General features: G+C 50.0%; 1 protein-coding gene across 5 annotated transcripts in view; it reads left to right on the top strand.

The window, feature by feature from the left end:
- The window catches only part of TTC7B (tetratricopeptide repeat domain 7B), a 200,357-nt gene that overhangs the window by 178,108 nt on the left and 1,191 nt on the right, over nucleotides 1–21,058 (top strand). For all 5 annotated transcript variants that reach the window (XM_080915923.1, XM_080915922.1, XM_080915921.1 and 2 more), the window contains one exon: nucleotides 3,015–3,217. In XM_080915923.1, coding sequence (XP_080772049.1) covers nucleotides 3,015–3,217 — 203 coding nt within the window. The remainder of the gene's footprint in view (nucleotides 1–3,014; nucleotides 3,218–21,058) is intronic.

Below are 21,058 nucleotides of genomic sequence, written 5' to 3'. Positions count from 1 at the left end.
CTGCCGGGTCACTCATCTCAGGTTGCAAGGCTCACGTGCTGGAGGTCTGAATTCAGAACCAACTGTGCAGCCCACAACCCTACCTTCAGTTGTTCTGTGTAATTTTGTCCAGTGTCTGGTTGTGTGCCAGGCTCTGAAGCACAGTGGTCATGGAGACGGGCACTCAGTCCCTGCCCTCCTAGGGTCTGCAGATGCAGAACAACAGTTGCAGAAGTCTGTGGCTTCCATGTGCCAAGTGCCAGGAACAAACAGGGCAGCTCCTGTAACCCTTGGGAACAAAAAGTCTTGCCAAAGCAAGAAGCAGGAAGCAGTCGTGGTTAGCACTGGGCAGGAACAATGGGAGAGGTGCAGCACCGTGCACAGCACAACTCCAAGAGTCCTGCAGGTAGCAGAAGCTCTGAAAGGGAAAAACAATGCAGTTCCAGGACCCAAAAGGAGGGAGAGTCCTGTGGCCAAGGTCAGATCACCCACATCAGGATGTTTTAGGCAGCCATGAAGTCAATGCTTGAGGCCCTGACAAGCGATTCAAGTGGGAAAGTTCTGAATGGGACTTTAAGTGTGTGGAGTGACAGAGGGACAGAGAAGGCGGGAGCTGAGGAGAGTTGAGAACGTGTGTTTTTTATTTACCTCACTGTTGAGACTAAAGCAAACCAGGCTGTCTGAACTACAAAGTTGGTTCAAAACCAGCCTTGGATTTAGTGAGACCTCAAATCAAAAGTAAGAAAAGGACTGGGGATGTAGCTCCATGACAGAGTCTGTGCAGCTCTGATGACCAGAACACACATGTAGCTTCATGACAGAGTATGTACAGCTCTGATTGCCAGCACATGCATAATTCTGCCTCCTATCTCTTGCTATTGGTAGAATACAGGAAAGTTAGTTCTCATCCCACTGAACAAAATCAGGAAATTGGAACAGTCACACTAGATCACACAGTGACATGCCCAGTATGCAACACTAATCACCAGGGACATCTGAGCGTGTGTCTGCATGAGAGAGGGGTATGTCTGTGTACATCAGTATTTGAAAACCTGAGGAGGGTTCCGGGTGGCTTTTCTGTAGCTGTCAATTCTGTTTTCTTGAGACAGAATCTGCCCTTTTGGTTAGGCTGACAAGCTAGCAAGCCCCAGTGGTCTTCTTGTCCCTAACACGCCACAGAGCTGGGATTATGGACACCTGGCTTTTTACATGGGTCTGAGGATCTGAACTGGGTCCCTCATGCTTATACAGCAAGGTCACCCCCTGAACCCAAGCCAGGAAAGAATTCTTCTGCAGAAGGTTGAGTGGTATGATAAAGACAAATTATCCAGTGGATCCGGACGGAAGGAGTTGCTGGGGGCCCAGACAAGATCAGTCCACTAAGGAAGGGTGGAAACCATCTGCCAGGGATGCATAGTGGGTGACAGAAACTGCAGGCAGAGAAAAGTCCCTGCAAGAAAAGTCCCTATAGATCGATCAGCACAGGGGATCTGGGGAGGCGTAGGGATAAGAAGCCTGGGTGTGCAAAATGTCTGGCAAAGATGCTGATGACAATTCAGATAACCCATTAAAGACCATTCAGCAGTCAAACACAAGAGCTGTGTGGAGGTACAGAAGTCTTCAGACAGTGAGAGAGGTAGGGGGAGTGGGGCTCAGCCCAGCATAGAATGTAAAGAACATGGCTTGTCAGTGTGGTGGCAGTGCTTTGCCTTGCAGGCTATGGCTCCTCTAATTGATGAGTCAAAGTCACTAAGACTCCACCCAAGAATAGTCCTGAGTCAGAACAGCTGGGTCACGGCCTAGAAGGCTGAGGTGTCTCACTGGTGGGGTGAGGAGCGTGTCTCACTCTCCCACTGAGACACTGCAAAGGAATCACTCTTAGGCTGGCACAACCAGGCACTGGTCCAGAGATAAATAGAAGCTGTGTGGCTAGGGCCCCGGCAAAGACATTTGGCTAAACCATCACTGAGAGCAGGGCATAGGTGTGCTCAGCTTGGGGACTGTGAGGCCCATCATTGGTCTGTCCCAGAAATGTTCAGGGGGACGCAATACTACAGAATCCCCACCTCTCCTCACTGCCAACCCTCCCAGACGTAGCAAAGCAACTGGGAGAACGAGGGTTGAGAAGGATGCGGGCCTTCCTGGACCCGGAAGGCTTGGAAGGGTGACAGGAAGCCATTCCAATGCTCAGCTCTTCTTAAATTCTGTATGAAAGAGAATGTTCCAGAAAACACATCAGGCATGTTCTCAACACCTTCTGTACCCCAAAGCCCCTGTGCACATCCTGCTAGGACATCCCGCCCTGTATGGCGTCTCTCCGGGGAGTCTGGGGTGAAAGAGAAAGGTTGGAAGGGGATCTGTCTGCCTGCCGGCTTGTCCCCAGTGAGTCCGGCAGGTGCTATGCTCTGTCACCCAGCTCTGCTGCCACACAGGTGACTAGAAAGACACATCTGCCAGCAACTCAACCAAGTCAGTTCTCAGGGGTGTCTTTAACAGACTGTTCCTTCGAGATTCATAAAAGATACCCCTCCTGGATGACTAAACCCCCAGAAGGCCTTGTCATGCTTTTAGCCTCTGAACAGCAAGCTCCAGAGGGCAGAGTCCTTTTCTGTGCTTAGCGTGTGCCTCTGGTCCACTTGTCCTTCCACTTGTCCCTCCACTCATTTCAGCACTTTCTCTGTGATGAGCAGAGATAACGGTAGCATCTGTCCTCATGCTGATGGACTTTAAGTGGACCCTGGGACAACTGTCCTCAGAGGTTGGGGCAGAGTCCAGGCAGACCTCACTTCCTTCAGTTTAGTAGTGACATATGTCTGCCCTTCAAGGACCAAAGCACAAATGACCTGGGCAAAAGTGGTCACAAAAGACTGTTGGCCTATGGCCATGTCCCTGCAGGGTGGTAGGGGACAGCTGGTGTGAGCTGTGCCAAACTCCCATAGGGGAATATGAAAGTCCCAAAGCCAAGTACCTTTGCTCACAGGGTCTCTGAGGGCAGTGATCCAGGACAGCATCTGTTTTCTGCTCTACTCCCACAGCTGAGGTTTACATTGGCATTGGAAAGCCTGCTGAAGCTACAGCCTGTACCCAAGAAGCTGCCAACCTCTTCCCAATGTCCCACAATGTCCTATACATGCGGGGCCAGGTTGCTGAGCTTCGAGGAAACTTCGATGAGGCTCGGCGGTGGTACGAAGAAGCCTTATCCATCAGCCCGACTCACGTGAAGAGCATGCAGCGACTGGTGAGTCTAAGACCCAGACCAGGGTGGCTACTTACCCTCTGGGCTGCTTGAGAATTAAACAAAATGGCCGAGTACAAAGCCGAGCGAGTCCTGGTACCTAGTAGATGTTCACTAAAGAGAAACCAGAAGCTGTCATCTTCATTTCCGAAGCCTTGTAATACTTACAGTCACACACTTTTTTCACTTCCTTCTATGAGAACTCGACAAAACTTTATAAATAATTTTATATATTATCTAAACATCACTCTGTGTGATTAAAGATATTAACTGGCTTTTAATTTTCATCTCACTATTGAAAGAAGGATGTGTTAAGAACTTTTCAAGTCTCCCAGCCTTTGCCAGAACATTGCAGAAGAATTAAAATCAACACAAAGTACCCAGTCCTTATTAAAAAGAAGTAGCATGTTTCTACCTCAGGGTTGGTGATGAATTATTCAGGGAAGTGTTTCTTGTCTGTCCCCAAGGGAAACACTTGAGACAAAAGATCAATAGGAAAGTCATCTCAGGAGAGGTTTTGGGTTTCCCCCTTAGAGCTTTTCAAGCCACTAAACAGCTCCTAGCAAATGCCTTCCTTTCTGAGGAGCCAGCCAGGTGGCCAGCACAGGGGAAGTGAGACAGGAAGGGCCTCTGAGCCTCACAGGACCTAGAGACACTACCCACCTTAGAGGTCTTGCCAATGGGGACATACTAATCACAGACCCACAAGACCTTTTCTCTGTGTATCATGATGTCTTCATCAGATTGAAGGCAGACTTGGGGCAGCCTGCTTGCAGGTTTGGGGCAGTTCAGCTTCTCTTGCTCAGCGGCTTTTCCCAGTGCCTGTGGTGAGAAACTCCCAAAGAGCTTGCAAGACTCCTTCCTGGTGATCTTTGCCTGTGTTTTCCCCACTGTCCTCAGCTAGTCACCACTGAGGACAGCCCATCCATAGCCAAGGGCAGATTCTTCCTTCTGGGATGCTGGGTCCTCTAGTACCTGCAGGGAATCCCTGGAACCCACAAGCTCTTTAGCCTTGAAACCTCTGGAGACCTTGCCCAGCTACTTAAAACAGAGAGGGTTTCAGTATCTGAGAGATCAAGAAGGTGGCTCACAATTTATTGCAGGGCTAGAAGTTCTAAACAGGCCTGGACTAGAATTCCAGTTCCATTACTCATTGCCTTTGGAGCTTTGAGGCAAGATGCTTCTCTCCTTGTGCCTCAGTTTCTTCATCATACAACAACAGAGAGTGTTAGCACTAGTTGCTCTGGGAGGCTAAGTACCCAATGACTCACAGGAGTCTTACGCCTCACAAGAACCAGCTAGTCTGTGAGTCCCTGAGCTTCTTGAAAACAAAGCTGAAGTCCAGGGGGCAGATGAGCAGCAGGTCTATGGAGGCAGCGAGAGGCAGAAACTGTGATGAACTGAGTTTCCTGGTACCTAGAAGAGACTGAGAGCCACCCTGAGGCCAGGCCACCGCACATGTGCCACAGCAAGGTCCACTAAGGTCAGGAGTACTGGTTGGAAGAACATGGAGCAGAACCACCATAAAACCAAAAAGGCCCCAGGATAAGGAACCATGGAGCAGCTGTCTGGAAGTCAGAATGCCACGTTGTCTGTCACAGGCAAACACTGGCAGCTGACAGAGGGCACAGGGAGCTGCAGGACTCAGGCAAGAGCCACCTTACCTTCTAAAGACGTGAGCAGCGCATGACGCATTATGCAGAATGCAACTGTGTTTGCATTGTTAAAAATCAAAGGTGAAGCAGATGGCATTGATGAAAGTGAGTGGGAAATGAGAGATAAATGGAAATGAACCCCAAGAGAAATGGATAATCTTCTAACAGTTACAGCCTTCACATATGGTGAAAAGGTAGAAAAAACAAAGGTGTTGGCCAGTAGTAATTAGTTAGTCCAGACCAGGAGTCATGGGCTGAGTGTGGACAGTTATTAAGCAAGCAATAAGTTTAAGAGATAAGGAATTGAAAGCTCTGGAGGTATTCTCAGAGTGATCAGACTTTTGCCTGGAAAACCCAAAGGAATATTTTCTAATGTTAGTTTGCATAAATGTATAAATTTGCATGTATTTGCTATGTTAAAAGTCCTTTAGCTCACCATACCCACAGTGCATTAGTGAAACATAGGCAGGCTTGTCCCAAAGCAGTCATTCTGTGTTCTGAGTGGAGGAAAAGGAGCGGAAGGCACACAGCAGTGTCTAGGGGTGGCCTCAGGGAGAAGATTGTCTGCCGGGCCAGACTTTACAGGCCAAGGACAGGCATGGAGACTTGCTGCAGCCAAGGACACAGTTACCAGGACAGGAACAAATTCTACCAACAGGGCTATCTGGCTGCCCTCTGATCATATCAGTCTGGGCATTTGAAAGCAATATGTAAGATGCACAGGTAAGAAAGGAATAAGGGTTTTCTGAAGCAAAGGTGGAAGGGAGCCAGCAAGCCTGTGAGGAGGGGAGTCAGTAAGACCAGAAGGGAAGGTGTTGCTGGGCAACAATCAGGGACTGTGTGGCTTGGGCCTGCCTCTGCAGTGCTTGGTAGAGGGGGGAAAGGTAGAAAATGGGAACAGATGTGCCCTCATTCAAGGCCTGTTAGAGTAGACAGCGGGAGCAGAGGATCAGAAGCCAGAGGAGGCAGTGCACAGAGAACCTCAGCAAGGGCCAGCAGCTGGCACCTTTCTCTCCCATCCCAGATGAGCATTACAGTGCTAGACTGACCAACACCACCAAAACAACCAGTGTCTTCCAGGTCCTTGTCTCTGGAACTCAATGACATTCACAGAAAACAGGAGAGTGCGCTTGGCAAGGATTTTCATAGCTTGTAGTTGGGAACTTATGAGAAAGGCAGAGAGCATCCATAGAGCAGGAGTGAGTCCTAGAAAATGGGGTACCATAAAGATGCTTCGTCTAAGGGTCTTCTGGAAGAAACTGTAGTGAGGCATGGGGAGATGCGCTGGTCAGTCCACTCAGCGCACTGGTGCGTTGTCTGCTGCCTCTCAGTTTCTGCCGCATCTTTACATGTAGTTTCTGGGCAAGGGTGCTCATTTAGGCCATGTAAAAAGGAAGAAAGATGGCAGAAAACCTGATCAGGAGCCCAGGTCTTCCTGGCCAAGACAGAAAGAAGCAAGACCATTTCTAGCTTCTGACCAGGACAGAGGTAGCTGTTCCTACCTCACCTCCAGCAGGAAAGGGGAGCAGGAAGTGTATGTCCCAGAGGAGTGAGCAGTCCTCTGAGACAAGGCTAGACAAGGCGACACTGGCTGTCAAAGGTGATGAGAAACAAGAGCAGCAAACCAAAAGCATAAAGAGATCTACCCATGAGTGTTGAAGCTCCAAGACATGCCAGGACAGGAAAGGGACAGGAGCCCATGTCATTCAATGACAATTCAGAGAGGACAATGAGATTAGGAAGGTGCCAAACTTCAGAATTCCCTGGAGGAAGACATGGTAACGATCTGTGAGGGGTGAAGGATGGGAGCCCATCACTTGCAGCTGCCTGCAGGAGGTCACTGCTCAGTGGAAGAGCACAGCTCAGGCTTCTGTCTGGGTGTCTGTGATAAGTAGCTTGTCTGGGATATGGCACACCACATTTGTCTCTGCGGATAAACTATGAGACAAGGATGGCTTCAAACTAAAGGGCACATACACAGGCTGTCTGTGAAGGCTCTCCTGGGTCTTGTGTTCTCTGAAGCATTGACTCTGGGCTGGCAACAGGTAGATAACTCCGAGTTTGGGGACATTAATGGCAGGAAGTGGCTCCAGAGCTAGGAATGCCTGCTGCCCTATGTGGATGGCAGGCTTTACAGTGCGAGGCTTGCTGGGCCATACCATCTGCATTGTGCCTACATGTTCAGTTCTTTGAACAGCTCTTGAGGTGTCTCATCAAGACAAAGCTATCCACACATACTGTTCTGCCATAATGGCCTCTCTTCTGAAGTTTCAAACATCCTTAACTTTAAAAGGGTGTTTAGAGGTCAAATGCCTGTCACTTATAATAAATACTCACCCTTTCCCAAAATAAATTAATTAAGCTAATATGAAAGAAAGTTACCAGTACCAGTGGGATGAATCAGTAGGTGCATACCACCAAGCCTGACAATCTGAGTTCATGTTCTCAGGACCCATGTGCCAAAAGGAGAGAACTGACTTCAGCAAGCTGTCCTCTGACTTATGTAAGCACATCATGGCACACACACACACACACAGAGAGAGAGAGAGAGAGAGAGAGAGAGAGAGAGAGAGACATGTACACACACATACACACATGCACACACATAAACACAATTTTCTTTATAAGGAAAAGGTTTAGCAGCTGCTAACTTTGGCTATTAGTTTGTTATATTGGCCTTTCTTGCTTTTCTGAAGGGTTGAAATTGTGCAAGATAAAATCTAAACAGCCAAGCCAATGTGATTGATTATATTTGCACTGTAGAGAGACCATGCTCTGGAAGCTGCAGAGGGCTGGTAACCTGGAAACAGAATCCTTAAGGACAGTTCAGGATGAGAAGTGCTGAACAGAGAAGCCCAATAAGGCTTGGTGCGTGGACTAGAGTGCTAACTTGGCATCAGGAAGAACTGCCTGTAATCATGGCAGGCCACACATGACTAGGCTGGATCAGTGACTTGCGCTGGAAAAAGGCAATAGGTGGTAGCTGAAGCGAAGGCAAAAACATGGAGAGAAAGCAAGAGAGAGGCCAAGACACAATCTATGGCATGCCAACACTTAAGGAGCAGGAGAGAAGTAACACTCATGGGAAATCTAGGCTCTGACCAGTCATGCAGACTACACTGCTGTCCCTGTGGAAGGGATCTGGCTGTGGCTTTACCAGATCACAAGTCCCTGTGCTCAGTCCTCTGCTATCCCTGCAGGGCTCAGCCAGCCTGGCTCCTGCACCAGACAGCAAAGCCTCAGGAGCAAACGTGGCTTGAATTGGACAGTCCTCCACACAACAGAGCTGGGGCCCCTGAGCAAGTTCCCTTACTTCTCTGGTGCCTGTTCTCCAAGCTGGTAACTTCAGTGATTTGCTAAGGGGGCTAGGAGGATGGAACACACACACACACACACACACACACACACACACACACACACACACACACAAACACACAGAGGGATCCTGCCTAGCCAAGAGTTGACTCTTTATTAGATCTATAATTGACATTCTGGCCAGTGTCCTTCCAAATGCAGCAAAGGCTGCTACCCTGGCACAGAGCACTGACAGTGGATTCATAAATAAAGACGCTGCCCCTCCTACAGGAGTCTAGGGCCCTGCAGGTTCTCTCTCATCCTCGGCACTAGACTGCCAGATCTAGACAGATGCATGGGGCTGGAACCAAAGCTCAAGCAAAAGAACACCGCGGAGATCTCCCAGAACAAACTAGAAGCAAAATCTGCTTCCTCCTAAGGACAACATGCGAGTTTCTAGGCCTTCCAAAGCAAGGCAGGTCAATCGAGTTATAATTGGCTCTCTAATTAGAACTCCCACAAGCTGTTAAATTCTTTACCTGCTGCCTGTGTTTTATACAAAGGTAACAAATGCACTTCTGCCTTTGATTAAAGAGCCAGCTACAGTCACCAGCTTCCTGCTGGCAGGAGCCCCCTCCAACCACTGTTACCTCTCTCAGATGCCTGCACACCCACCAGCAACGTAACAGGCAACACAGCTGTCTGCTAAGAAGTAGCTATGGGAAGTCAAGCTCAGAGGTCATGTTGTTGGCAACCAGCTGGAAGCCGCAGAGGAGTTAGCCATGTTTCCTGGGTGATGCATTCCTGGGAAGATACCATAAGGCCTGCGGCCCCTGCCAGAGCTGCTCCATGCTAGAGAAAGTGCATCCTGTGCCCCTCTGTAGCCTCGGTGCTGAAGAAAAGTGGAGTTTGTGTTGTTCCCCTCAACCCTCAAGAGACATTGATGTTGGTGTCTGGTGGCTCTAGTGTCACCTGGAGGACAGCAGTTTCATCTGCATTTGGAAGGGGACTGCTCTCACCCAGTGCTGGGGTCAGCAAGCCTTCTCTAACTCCAAACCAATGCAGCAAGCTCTCGTGGGTAACATGAAGTTAGCCTTAATAGGAGGACTTCCTCCGTGGAAAATATCAAATGCCACAAGCCTGGGCTTTTTCTTTTCTTTCAGAAAGCCATTTTGGCCAACATCACTTGCACTCGTGGGCCAGAGAGGGAACTGTTATGAAGGCGAGGGAGAGAGACCTCAGAGCAGTCACCATGAATGAACACTAGAGGCCTCACCTCAGAAGATGCTATGGCACTGAGCAGACAGCATACCTGCAGGGCTGAAGGAACCAGGGGAGGAAGAAATGCAGAACTGCACAGGCCAGGGCCAGAAAGAGTAGTGGCTCAGAGCACACAATTTTGGAGGAAAAAAAAAAAGCGACATCTAGACTCTAGCTCTGACATGCATTGGAGTTCTTTCTGTTTGACCAGAACATGTCATATTTCTCTATGGCTTTCATGCCAACCTCTTGTCTCCCCTCAGGGATGTAAACATGGTCCTGGCCCAGCACAAGCACCTCACCTCAGTACCTGACCTTCTCCCAAATACAGTAGCATGAAAATCACATGGGAAGTATGAAATTCCCCCCAGATCCCCTTAGGATGCAGGTATTGAGGTTCCCTGTAGACTTGCCCCTTCCCCGTTCTTTAGGAAAGAGGGGCCTTTCTTTTAGCAGAGTGTACATACAGTCAGAACAAGAATTTCCTGTAACAGGGATATAGGGCTGATCCCGGATCAGCCAGTGCAGGTAGCAGGTCACTTCTGGATGTGACCGTACTGGGTCAGCATAAAATGACCATTACCTTTCCTGCCTCTGTAGTCTGAACCAGCCTCTGTGAACAGGATAGCCACAGGAGTGATGGTGGTTGTTTTAATTTATTCTAATTTTCTAGTCTTCCTCCAAGTCATTGTTCAAGACCACAGGCACCCATTTTCTGTCAACTACAGCCTGCTGTGCAGCAGGGACCACGCACAAATGAGCTCAGTCTCTCTCCAAAGGCAGGTGAGCAGCACCTCCCACACGCCTCTCAGCACCGACTGGGAACTCTTGAGATGCCTCTGATCTTGATGCTGACTTGTTCTACATGGAAATGGGAAATAGAAAGCGCTCAGTGTGGCTGCTGGGTCTCTGTTCTCCCCGGGAGCTCTGCAGTGGAAACCTTTTTGCACAGCCACATTCCTTCCTCCAGCCCTGGGTCTGAGTCGGGAGCACTGGGGGAGGAGGGTGAGTTTATTCAAACAACAGTGAAAGCTGGCTTCCAAGCATCCTGTCTGTTTCTCCTTTCCTGGACAGAAGGCTTCCCCTGTGCTAGTTTACCAGCAAATCATGGATGTGGTGAAGAAAGGCTGCATGGGACCTGGTGCTGGACAGACCCACCCCTCTTTCCCATCCAGATAGAGGATTATGAGTTGTCTTGTTATTTTGGGGACAATTTTTCAAAGGCTGATCAGTTTAAGCCACCCCCCATTGGAAAATGTCTTATCATTTCTGTTTGTTCCTATTTAAAAATGGAAAAATAATTCTTGCCAGCCCCTGGCAGGGATGGGGTAGGTGCTGGCCAAAGTGACCACATTCATCCTGGCAGGTAGTAAATCATCCCTGTGTTTGTATCCTGGTGAGTCAGATGACTCACATGGGACCACCACCTGGAGGTCATCCTCTTTGGTTCCCTGGCTATTGACATGAGCTGTGGAGAGCACTGAGGCTTTGTGTCGTTTTGGCAACCCTCCTGCAGCTGGCATTCTCCATCTGAAGCCCAGATGGGCCCAGGGAAGTCAAGTCACGTCTCCAGGCAACATTCAGGGATGGGTGTAGAAGCTGACACCTCCCATGTAGTGTGTTACACTTGGCCAGGAAGGAGTACATTTGACACAGAATCTGGACAAGACGGCTAAGGGGCAGAACTAGGACCTAGCACCCGTTCTGTGGTCATCAATGGAGTACTTATAGTATACCAGGAACGTGCTAGGGATGCAATGGCTCGTGATCAACAGTAAGTATTGTCTGCACACTGCAAGTGCTCAGAGGCAGAAGGTGAGTAAATGTGGTCTCTGCCTCAGTGACCCTGGGTTCCCTAGTCAACAGCTGCTAGCGTCTCTGTACTGTTGACTTCTTGGAGCTGTCCAGGTTTCCTATAAATCCTGGAACCTATGGCACTCTCCGCCCAAACCTGCTCATCTGCCTACTCCTGAGAAGGCAGAGAACGGTGCTGCTCCACCCAAGAACTCTTGGGGCTGCACTCAGTCAGGCTCCAGAGGCCTCTCTGTGCGGATGGGGGCAGAACCGCCCTCCTGGTCACTTGTGAAGAGCGATGCTTGTGGAGAGTGGCACTCAGTTCTGCAGCTCACTCGGCCTTTCTCTTGCCCAGCCTTTGACAAGGCTTCCATGACAAGCCTTTCTGGCCACACCAACCACTGCTTCTCAAGTCCTGGGCCAGCATGCACACTGAATACGTAACAGTGCTCCCAAGCTGTGTAGTAGATGACAGGCCTGACCAGGCTTAGACTCTACCTTTGGTTTCCAGAATGAAAAAGTGAGACTCTTAGAGAGACAAGACTCAGTCTGGGTTAGCCGTCGGTCATAGACCATATAGTAGGGTAGAGAGGGGCCTGCTCCATCCACTGGGCTACTCCCAGCCCTGCCTTCTGCCCAGGCATCTCACTAAGTTTGCTGGAGCCAGGTTTTTGCTTTCAGTGCTTGGTGGAAAATGGTCAGACTGAGTCCAGAGAACACCCACAAAGGCACGACTTCCCTCCCCTCTCCTGGCAACAGGTTGGCACTGGGGTCAGATACTACTGTTTGGATATTTTATACTACTATAGGCTCATTGTTTGAATACTTGGTTCTCAACTGATAGTGCTGTTCAGGAAGGAGTAGAACCTTACAGAGAAAGTAGGGCCTAGCTTGAGGAAGTGGGTCACAGGGAATCAAACCTAAGACTGACAGCCCAGCCAGGAGCACCTGCTCACCTCCAGCCCTTCCTTTTTGCTTGGTTTCTTATTGTCTGGTACTTGGTCATGGTGGTGGGACAAGGATTGTACCAAGTGGGAGTCCACCAGGCCATTAGGAAGGGATCCAGGCTTGGGTCTCTAAGATTCCCCCTCTCAGGCCCTGGAACTCTGAGGAACAGCCCCTTGGTTGGCTGGTTACATATAAACTATTGCGACCATGACAAGCCCATTGTTGAAAGCCCCCTGCCCTCTCCAACAAGGGCCCGGAGGATGTGCCACCTACCCATGTTCCCTCTAGGGAAGCTGGGTCTCTTATGTGGAAACAGCGGTCCCAGACAGCTGTGCTCCTGCACCTGCCTGTAATGGCACACCACCTTTCCAAACAGACAAAGACAGAAGTCTCTTCTGGAGACTGGTAGGGCCCCCTGGGAGGTAATTAGCACCAGACTTTCCACTGTGTGAATAACTTGGGCCATGGGGAAGCACTTGGCTTTAAGGCTGTTCTGGCTCATTGTTTTCTGCCTGACTTGTTGTTGAAGGTAGATAAAAATAAATAAATAAGTCAACCAGGGAGATGTATAAATAAGTCAACAGGAGAACCTGCCCATTGCCAGTGGAAAAATACCAGTAAGGGCGGCCAGGTAGCACCCACAGAATAGGACACACTGCCTAGGGAATGGCAGTTGCCCCAGCATCAGGACCAAAGCACTTCTCTCCTAAGAGCAAGTCAGGCTCAGACTATGAGCTCATCCCACTGCAGCAAAGTGCGAGCTTAATGTGGCAGTTGGGGGAGGGGAAGCTAGAGGTTCCATTTGGACTTTTGGCAGGGACTGGACTACCTCCAGTTTCAGAGTGAGACAGGTGCATACCATTCCCACATCTTGGGGAGCCCCAAGTCTTCCTTGTCACTGTCTTCACCCCCATCAGTGGCCCTGGCTCTCTGCTAACTGGCTGTCCTTTGATGGTGCTTGGGATTGGCTGACCTGACACTTGCTCAAGTGGGTCAGCACAGCAGGCAGAGCTGCGGAGCTGACACTGTGCTTCTGTGCTGACTGGAGGCTGAATTTGTGAGCATCATGTCTCAGAATGCTGCCAGAGGGAACTCCTCTGCTGCTGGGGTTTCCCCACAGCCCCCTGCCTGGCTTCCAGGGCCCTTGCCTGCAGTAACACCAAGTACCAGGTGCTCAGACACCAGGGCCACTGAGTGTTCCCTGTCACAGGGCCAGGGGGCAGCACCCAAACTGCCTAGACATGCTTTTCTAAGACAACGTGACCTCAGAGGGGAGCTGAGACAGTGTCTTTCCATTATAAAAGCCACATCTCCCTCTTCCTGATTAGCAAAATCATTGCACATTGATCCCAAGGGTGAGTGAAGTTGTCTGAGGCCAGGGCAGTGTGCCCAGGCAGAGTGCCTGGCCCTGACATTGCTGGTAACAATAACACCCTGCTCCTCTGCCTCATTGCCTTCTGATTGGGCGTTTGACTAGTTTCTAAATAGGTTCATCCTCTCAAGAGCCAGGCACCTGGTGTGTCCACCAGGAGGAATTAGATACATTGTCTTCTGTCTCACAGCCACCTTGGGGTCACAACTCCTCCCTACAGTTAAGTGGTCATGGACCCTAAGCTTCATCCATTTAGCAAGTGGGTAAGAGAGTTGTATCTTATCTGGGATACTTCCTTCCTTCAGGCAGACATTGCTTCTACACACTTAAGAGATATCCCAGCTCTGCTGAGGACACCAGGCCGAGGCAAGACTCATAAAAGATCTACCCTCCAGGCCCAGGCCTGTACCCTTCAGGGGATAGGAAATCTGGCCCTGTGACAGTCTGCCCCTGAGTCCCTAGCAGGCCACATCATGGGCACACTGATGTTGAGATGCCCACTGCTCTCCATGTACACTTATGGATGGAGGAGAGCGCTAGACGCTGTTCTGGCTGGAACAGCAGAGCCTGTCCTGGGGATGCAGATGCCGGACTGCTGTTCTGTGGCTCTCTGCTGCAGTCCCATCTGCTCAAGATTCGTACTGACTTCCTTGACATTGTAGATGCCTTAGTACGGTAGCTGTCAACAGCACTTCCCTAGCAGTGGGTGTAGCATGTGGTACAGAAGTGGTCTTCCTTCAGAACCCTGAAGATGGACAGGGCTGGGTGAGGGGTTATTGGTCTCTTTGTCCCCCTTCCCAATGAAACCACATTGAATAAGTGCTCCTTTTCTGATTTTCCTTTTGAAAAAGTACACAGAACTGCATAGGTAATAAGCAAAAGCATAGCATCTGTATCAGGGCTTCAGCAACTGGGTAGCCAACCTCCCCACAGATCCAGAAAAATGCCTGTGCTTGCTCTCTCCTAGCCTCCACCACTCCATCCCACCCATAAAGTAAGGGTGCTGGCCATCAGGATGCCCCTGTCACCCCTGTCCTCCACCCCATCTGCATCCTAAATTCCTGCTGTGGGAGGCGGTGGTCTTGGAAGGGGCTACCCTGTTGGCTGTGGTCCCGCCTCCAAACTAACCCAATGATCCCCAGTTCTCTAAAAAGCCACAGCACCCTATAGATATATTGGCACTAATGCTGAGTACCCCCTTTCAACAAAATTAGGCCAGAGAAAATTGAAGGCCTGGCTGAACGGGCCCTTGGGCATACAGCCAGACTTGTGGCGTCCTCACTGCTGGTGTCACTGCTTGACAGCCCATCACTCCACCATCTCTAATTCAGAGCCTCTGCTCTAGGACATTTCAAACCACCCTGAAGAGAAGCTGCGTAAAAAGAGTCTGCCAGTCACGTGACTTTAAAATACTAAAAAAGAAAAGGCCGTCTTCGTGTTCCCCTGGGACTTACTGATGACTGTGTGCTCTGTACCCACAGTGAGGCCTCTGCCATTGAGGACCTACATGATACAGGCTGCAGTCATATGGAGAGAGATTTGAATTTACCATCCCTGTGTAGGGAAGGAGGAATGGAGCTGTTTCCAGAAGTTCCTTAATGTCTTCAGTTCCTACAGGCTGCCAGGTAGAAGCCAAGGGGACTTACCCACATGACTTCAGGAAAACATCAGAGCTTGGGGATTAGAGAGAAAGGCTCATTAGAGGTCCATGAATGCCAGGAATACTGGGGGAATAGCAAGCTCCTGGTCGCAGGAAGATGCAAGAATAGGAGGCCACCTGCTGAGGAGAGAGCAGGGACCCAGAAGCCCTGTCAGCTGAGTACAGCTGTTTCTGTAGCTGATGGCTCTCAGGCATACTAAACCAAGGTTTTTTATTATTGTTGTTACAGTTAGTGTAGAGGAAAGAAGGAGGCAGCTCTTGTTTGGGTTCTGACATTCAGGTGGGGCTGAGGGTTGTAGGGTGGTGTGAAGGGCATTCACAGGGCTTAGAGAAAGTTACCTCTAATGTCACCCCCTGCCCTAGAGAAAAGCCACATAGCACCAAGCTTGGCCTCAGCCAGTAGTTCTAGAGCTCTCTCAACCCATTGCTGACCTTTGGCAGAAGTCCATTTCTGCAGTGTGACAGGGCTCTGGCAGATGGCAGATGGCATTTCCCTGCTGTCCTTTGTCCCTGTAGCCTCCCCTCTGCTGCCCTTCAGCTGAGGTCCCCAGAGCAGAACTTGAGCTGCCCTTGCTGTTCTGGAGGCTGAGCAGCCTCATAAATGCACTGTCCCCACTGGAGTGCCTGGAGGCCACCCCGAGATGGGGACAGAAACCATGTGCTAGGGAGAGAGCTGTGTGCAAACCCACTCGGGTACCGCTGTTCTGCATCTGAAATGGGCACAAGGTTGTCAGGAAGGCCTTTGCACGAACTGGGTTAAAACAGTTTAAATAGACTCAGGCTGGAAAGCCAGCCCTACTCTGTTCTAGAAGAAGATAGGGTTACCGGATCTCTTGGGTTCCTTCTCCAGGGAGCCAAGTGGCAGTGTGTAAGCCCCTCCTGCAGTGTGCTCTGGGTGTGGACAGAAGAATGTAGGCAGGTGGCTGCACTGAGGATGCCTGGCACAGAGCCAGACTGACATAGCTATCCTGGGTGCATACACTTGCCTGTCCTCTGCTCCACGCAAACAAAGGGAAGAGAAGATAGCCTAGTGGAAACCAGGCCTCACCCATAGATGCTAGGATCCAGATAGAAAAACCAAGGCCAGCCCCCACCACCACCACCTACAGGCTCTGCTTCTGTTCTGCAGGAGTCAGTGGGAAGCAGGGTGGGTTGATAGCAGTCCCCTGAGCTATATCACAAAGTGCTTATGCCCAGAACAGACAGCTCTTCTAATGCTTCAGAGGAGGAAGAGGCTGTGAAGAGGCTCAGACCAACCCTAGGCTCTGTGTTCCAGGGCCACTAACCAACCGTCTTGTCAAAGCTATTGTTCCCTGTGGACTTCTGAGAGTGGAACTAGTTCAGTGTCAGTCTCTGATTTAAGGAAACATTTTTTAAAATATCCCTGGCTAGTTGTCTTCTCTCTGATCAGCGGTGTGTGCTGCTCCTCGTCATCCAAGCTGCATGAGTACAGCATTGCCCTGTGCCTGTGTCTGTGAGCCCAGCTCTCTCTGGAGCAGACAGTCACGCTACTTCAGTTGATCACCATATGCTTTGGTCATATTCTTGAATCCAAAATTTTTCAGGGCTTTGCTGAGGTGATGGGGTTCATCCAGTCCCTGCCCTGTCGCCATCCACAGCAGAGCCCAGTGAGGAAGTGGAGCTGGAGAGCATTCTCTGTAATTCTCACAGACAGCTCAGCAAACCCTGGATCCTATCCTCAGCTCCTTGTACACTGAAAACTCATACAAGCTGCTGGCCCCAGGTGTTTGTCCACCTCTGGTTTTTGAAGACCCTAAACATCACTGTCTTGAGCCACTTGCCCTAACCCTGCTCCCTGCAGGGTTACAATGATGGCATTTCTGACCTAGACATAGGAACAAAGCTATTAAAAGTCCAGTGAGTGGCAGCTGGACAGTGTGGGGAGTGACAGGGAGCAGGAGTCATCCATACCCTGTCTGGAGCGTTCCCAGTACTCACTCCCTAACACCGCTGGGAAAGTACAGCCAGCTGGAGACAGGACACCTGGCCCAGCTACAGCTGCGTGTGAGTTTTAGCTGTGGCTTCTTTGAGAAGGATGCTCTTTCATGGATATCGCCTCCCCATGCCAATGCCCCTGGGACAACACAGACTGTGGCATGCATTGAGCTCAGCAAATGGCTGCCCTTGCTCTTGGGCAGAGCACCATGTTGATGTCCAAGATTCCCAGAGGAGCTTTGGCCTTGAAGGCTCCTGACTTGTGAACCAAAGCTTTCCCGCAGTTCCAGTATGCTCCCTGGGCATGTGGCAAGGTGTTGAGTCTAGGGCAGCAGTTACCACAGCAACAAGGCAAACACTTAATTGCCCTCAAACTAGCCAAGTCCGTTTTATCTCACTTGAAATAACAGGTTTAATTTAATCCTTTATTTCTAATTTGGTGCATCACCAAGATCTTATTTGTATAAAACACCTGATTAGAATAATTACAAGCTTAGGAAGCCGTCTGCATTTGTGTCTGATGAAAGGGACTAGCAAGGAGCTCCTGTATCCTTGTATTCTGCAAGAATGAGAGGACCCAATGGTAAGGTCTCGCACGTGCATCACAGTTCCAGTCTCCATGTCATGGACAGGTCAGAGCTCGGCCTGTGGCACAGATCTGTAATAATATCCATTCTGGTGGTGGTCGAGGATGATGGGGGTAGAACCAGCACCTAGCACTGAATAAGGACTTGGTGCTGTTAGATGTTGTCACTGCTCTTTAAGACAGGCCTGAATTGCACCTACCTGTGTGTGTCACACAAGTCTGGACATCACCGTGAACGTAGGTTGTGTCCACTTTGATGCTGGGGAGGGAATTGTGAGTTCTAGGCTCATGGAATATGTCATCAGCTTTCCTCTCTCTTGCTTGTTGGAGGGCTGAGAGCCAGTGCTCCTGGCCTACTTAAGAGGAGCAGTGGATCTTGGGCGTCTCAGGAAACTGGGAGGCCCAGGACTTTGATGGGACTGAAGTTCCACCAGGAAGGGCCAGGCTGACAGAGGCTGAGAGGATGAGAGGGACTCAGCAATGTGTCCAGTGGCAGCCAGCCTGGCTGGACCAGGAAAGCTACAGCAGAAGGAACAGTTTGATGCAAAGCTCAGGAGTAAGGAAAGGAGGCAGGGCCTGTGGGCCTGGAAGGATGTTGGTGCTATTACAGAATTGTGCAAGGACAGGGCCGAAAGAAGGCATCTGGGGCATGGAAGGGCTTGGTCACATAGCCACCTACCAGCCACTTCTGGCCAACCTCACCACCACCACCCCAGCCAATGCCTTGCACTGAGGAGGTCATTCATTTCCACCCATTGGGGCTTTGCTGTTCTCTAGGACTTTTAACAGTGTCGATGTGCTCTGCCCTGGAGTGTGTAGTAGGCTGCAACCATATCAAAACAGAGTCTCTAGCCTAGGGACTGGGGGATCCACTTCAGCAGAAAGAAACCAATGGCCAAGCATTTGCTGTCTGTACTGCAGTGGTTGTTCCCATCTCTTCAGGAGGGCCAGCCCTAGACGAACATCTCCCTGTTCATACCCAGTTCCCTTCCTGTAAGAGCGATGGAGAGGCTGAGGAGAAACTCCTGCACACCGAGGCTCTCTGTGCTGGTGGCCTGTCTGCCCCTGCCATCGACGTCACTTCTTGCTCCTCCTTTTTCTCTTCTTCCTCCTCCTCCTCACCCACCAAGACTTCCTGAACCCTGTCTCCGCAGAACTAGAGTTCTCCCTTCTGGAACCCCCGGAGGAGGACTGTCACAAGGCTCCTTGGCAGATATCCCTCTGACCACCTGCTCTTCCCAGCAGGTTGCTCAGAAGTCAGTGCAACCTTTTAGGCTCCTGCAGGGGAGGTGTCCTGAGGAGGGGTCAGCTGGGGTTCGCCTCTGGGCCAAGACACTACCTGCTACAGGTGCTGACTTCCTAAATGATCTGAGGGTGATTACCACCTGCCCCTGCTCTTGTGGTGTTGTCACCTGCATGTGGCTCCTGAGACCTAACCCAGCACTCTTGTCTAATGGGGAAGTATGACTGAGAGCAGGCTAGGCCCGCCTAGGAAACACAGGCTGTGTAGGAAGAGTAGGCTTGCCAGGAGAACCTAAGTAACTCCACTCACATCATCCCAGTGGTGATGGCAGCCTGTCCTCACTACCTTCCCAATGTTTTGGATTCCCAAATGAAAGACAGAAAGACACACACACACACACACACACACAGCCTTATATTTTAATATGCCTTAAACAGTTCAATGGTTGGGCTACTTCCAAACTTCCACATGGCTAACACATTCCCTACCAGTATTTCTGAGTTACCTGTAGCCATCTTGGTCTGAGTTCCCCGCACATACACAATGGCCATGTTCTTTGTCCAGCACACCTCAAGAGTGGCTTCTATTCCTTTCCTGGCATGGCGGTTCTCTTTTCCTGATCCTTCCTCAGTCTCTTGCCTGGAAATCCTAAAGTTCCACCTCTGTCTCCCTTCCAAGCCATTGGCACCCCACAGAGCAAGCAGGATTAGCCATTTTGTATCTTCCACAGCAGCAGAAATCTAGGCTGCCTACTAAGGCAAAGTAAGCTTCTAAAAACAGGACAGGTCACAATACACAGTGAATGATTGTTGGTCCTGCAAGGATGTTAACTTTGTAAGCTAGGGAGTGACGCCACCCTCCCACATTTATAGGCATTCGGGGTTTCATGTAAAAACTGAGCACTTAGCATGGTTTCACAGGTAAGATTGCCTAATGAGGACTGAGGTGCAGCCTCCCAGCATCCACATGGCAGCTCGTAAGCAACTGCAACTTTAGTTCCAGGGAATCCTGTGCCTCCTCCTGAACACTTACTGTGTGCATACACTCACACAGGAACACACATACACACACAAATAACAAATAAATGTGGGGGTGAGACAGAGGATCTTGATTCAGAGAAAACTCAAAGATGGCGGTGGTAGCAGATGGTCTACAGGAAAGGGGGATTAGCTTGCCTTGGTTATCACAGAAGTGTAGATCTCAACAGAGAGCAGAGACAGAGGGGGGCCTCCAGTGCAGCAGACTATCCAAATAACTGAAGACCACTGTGAGGAATGGGGACACCAGACTTCCCCATCCTTCATCCTCCACACAGGTCAGTGTCCCATGTCTGTTTATGAAGCAACGGTGTTTCTCAGTACATTCATCCCACTAGAGGCTGCTGGAGCTTTAAAGACTAAGTCTAATAAAGAGTGGCTGTACATGACTTTAGAAGGCAGAGGCAGGGGGGTTGTCACAAATTACAAGTCAGTGTGGTCTATACAGTGAAATCTCAGTTCAAAGGACAGACTAACACTTTCTGGAAAGATGGCCGTGGATGTGTGACATTCAAGAGTAGAGGTAGGCCATGACCTCAGTGTCACGACACAAATGAAAAGCTGGTTACGTAAGAGCGTGGCCATTAGATGAAAAAGCACTTACTGACCTGCACAACTGGGAAACGAGTCTGTGGTCAAATATTTGGGGATCAACACAGACACCTTGACTAAAGTGGAAAGGTGACGCCTGTGTGCAGCTGAGCAGGGCTGAGCACTGTACATTAGCATAGGTACTTGGTCAAGGCAAGAGACGAGGGATTTTTTTTTAATGTCATATCCATTGATGCCACAGATGACAGATGCCCTTCCATACAAGCTGGTGTCATGACATGACAGCTCAGCCACAATGAGTCACTTATGGACCTTTCCAATTTGTTGACTCCAGGGACATTTTCAGATAAGCCATATAAGACTATCTTTCATTTGGTTTTTGATTTGGGGGTGGTGTGGTTATTATTCTGATTTACTTTTGTTTCGGAGGGTTGGTAGTGTTGCTTGCTTTGTTTTTGAGGCAGGTCTCACCGTAGCCCAGGATGAC

Source organism: Micromys minutus, assembly GCF_963924665.1.
Source record: "Micromys minutus genome assembly, chromosome: 1".
NCBI classification, from domain to species: Eukaryota; Metazoa; Chordata; class Mammalia; order Rodentia; family Muridae; genus Micromys; species Micromys minutus.
Note: the sequence above shows the minus strand (reverse complement) of the source record. Positions and strands in the feature narration are given on the sequence as shown.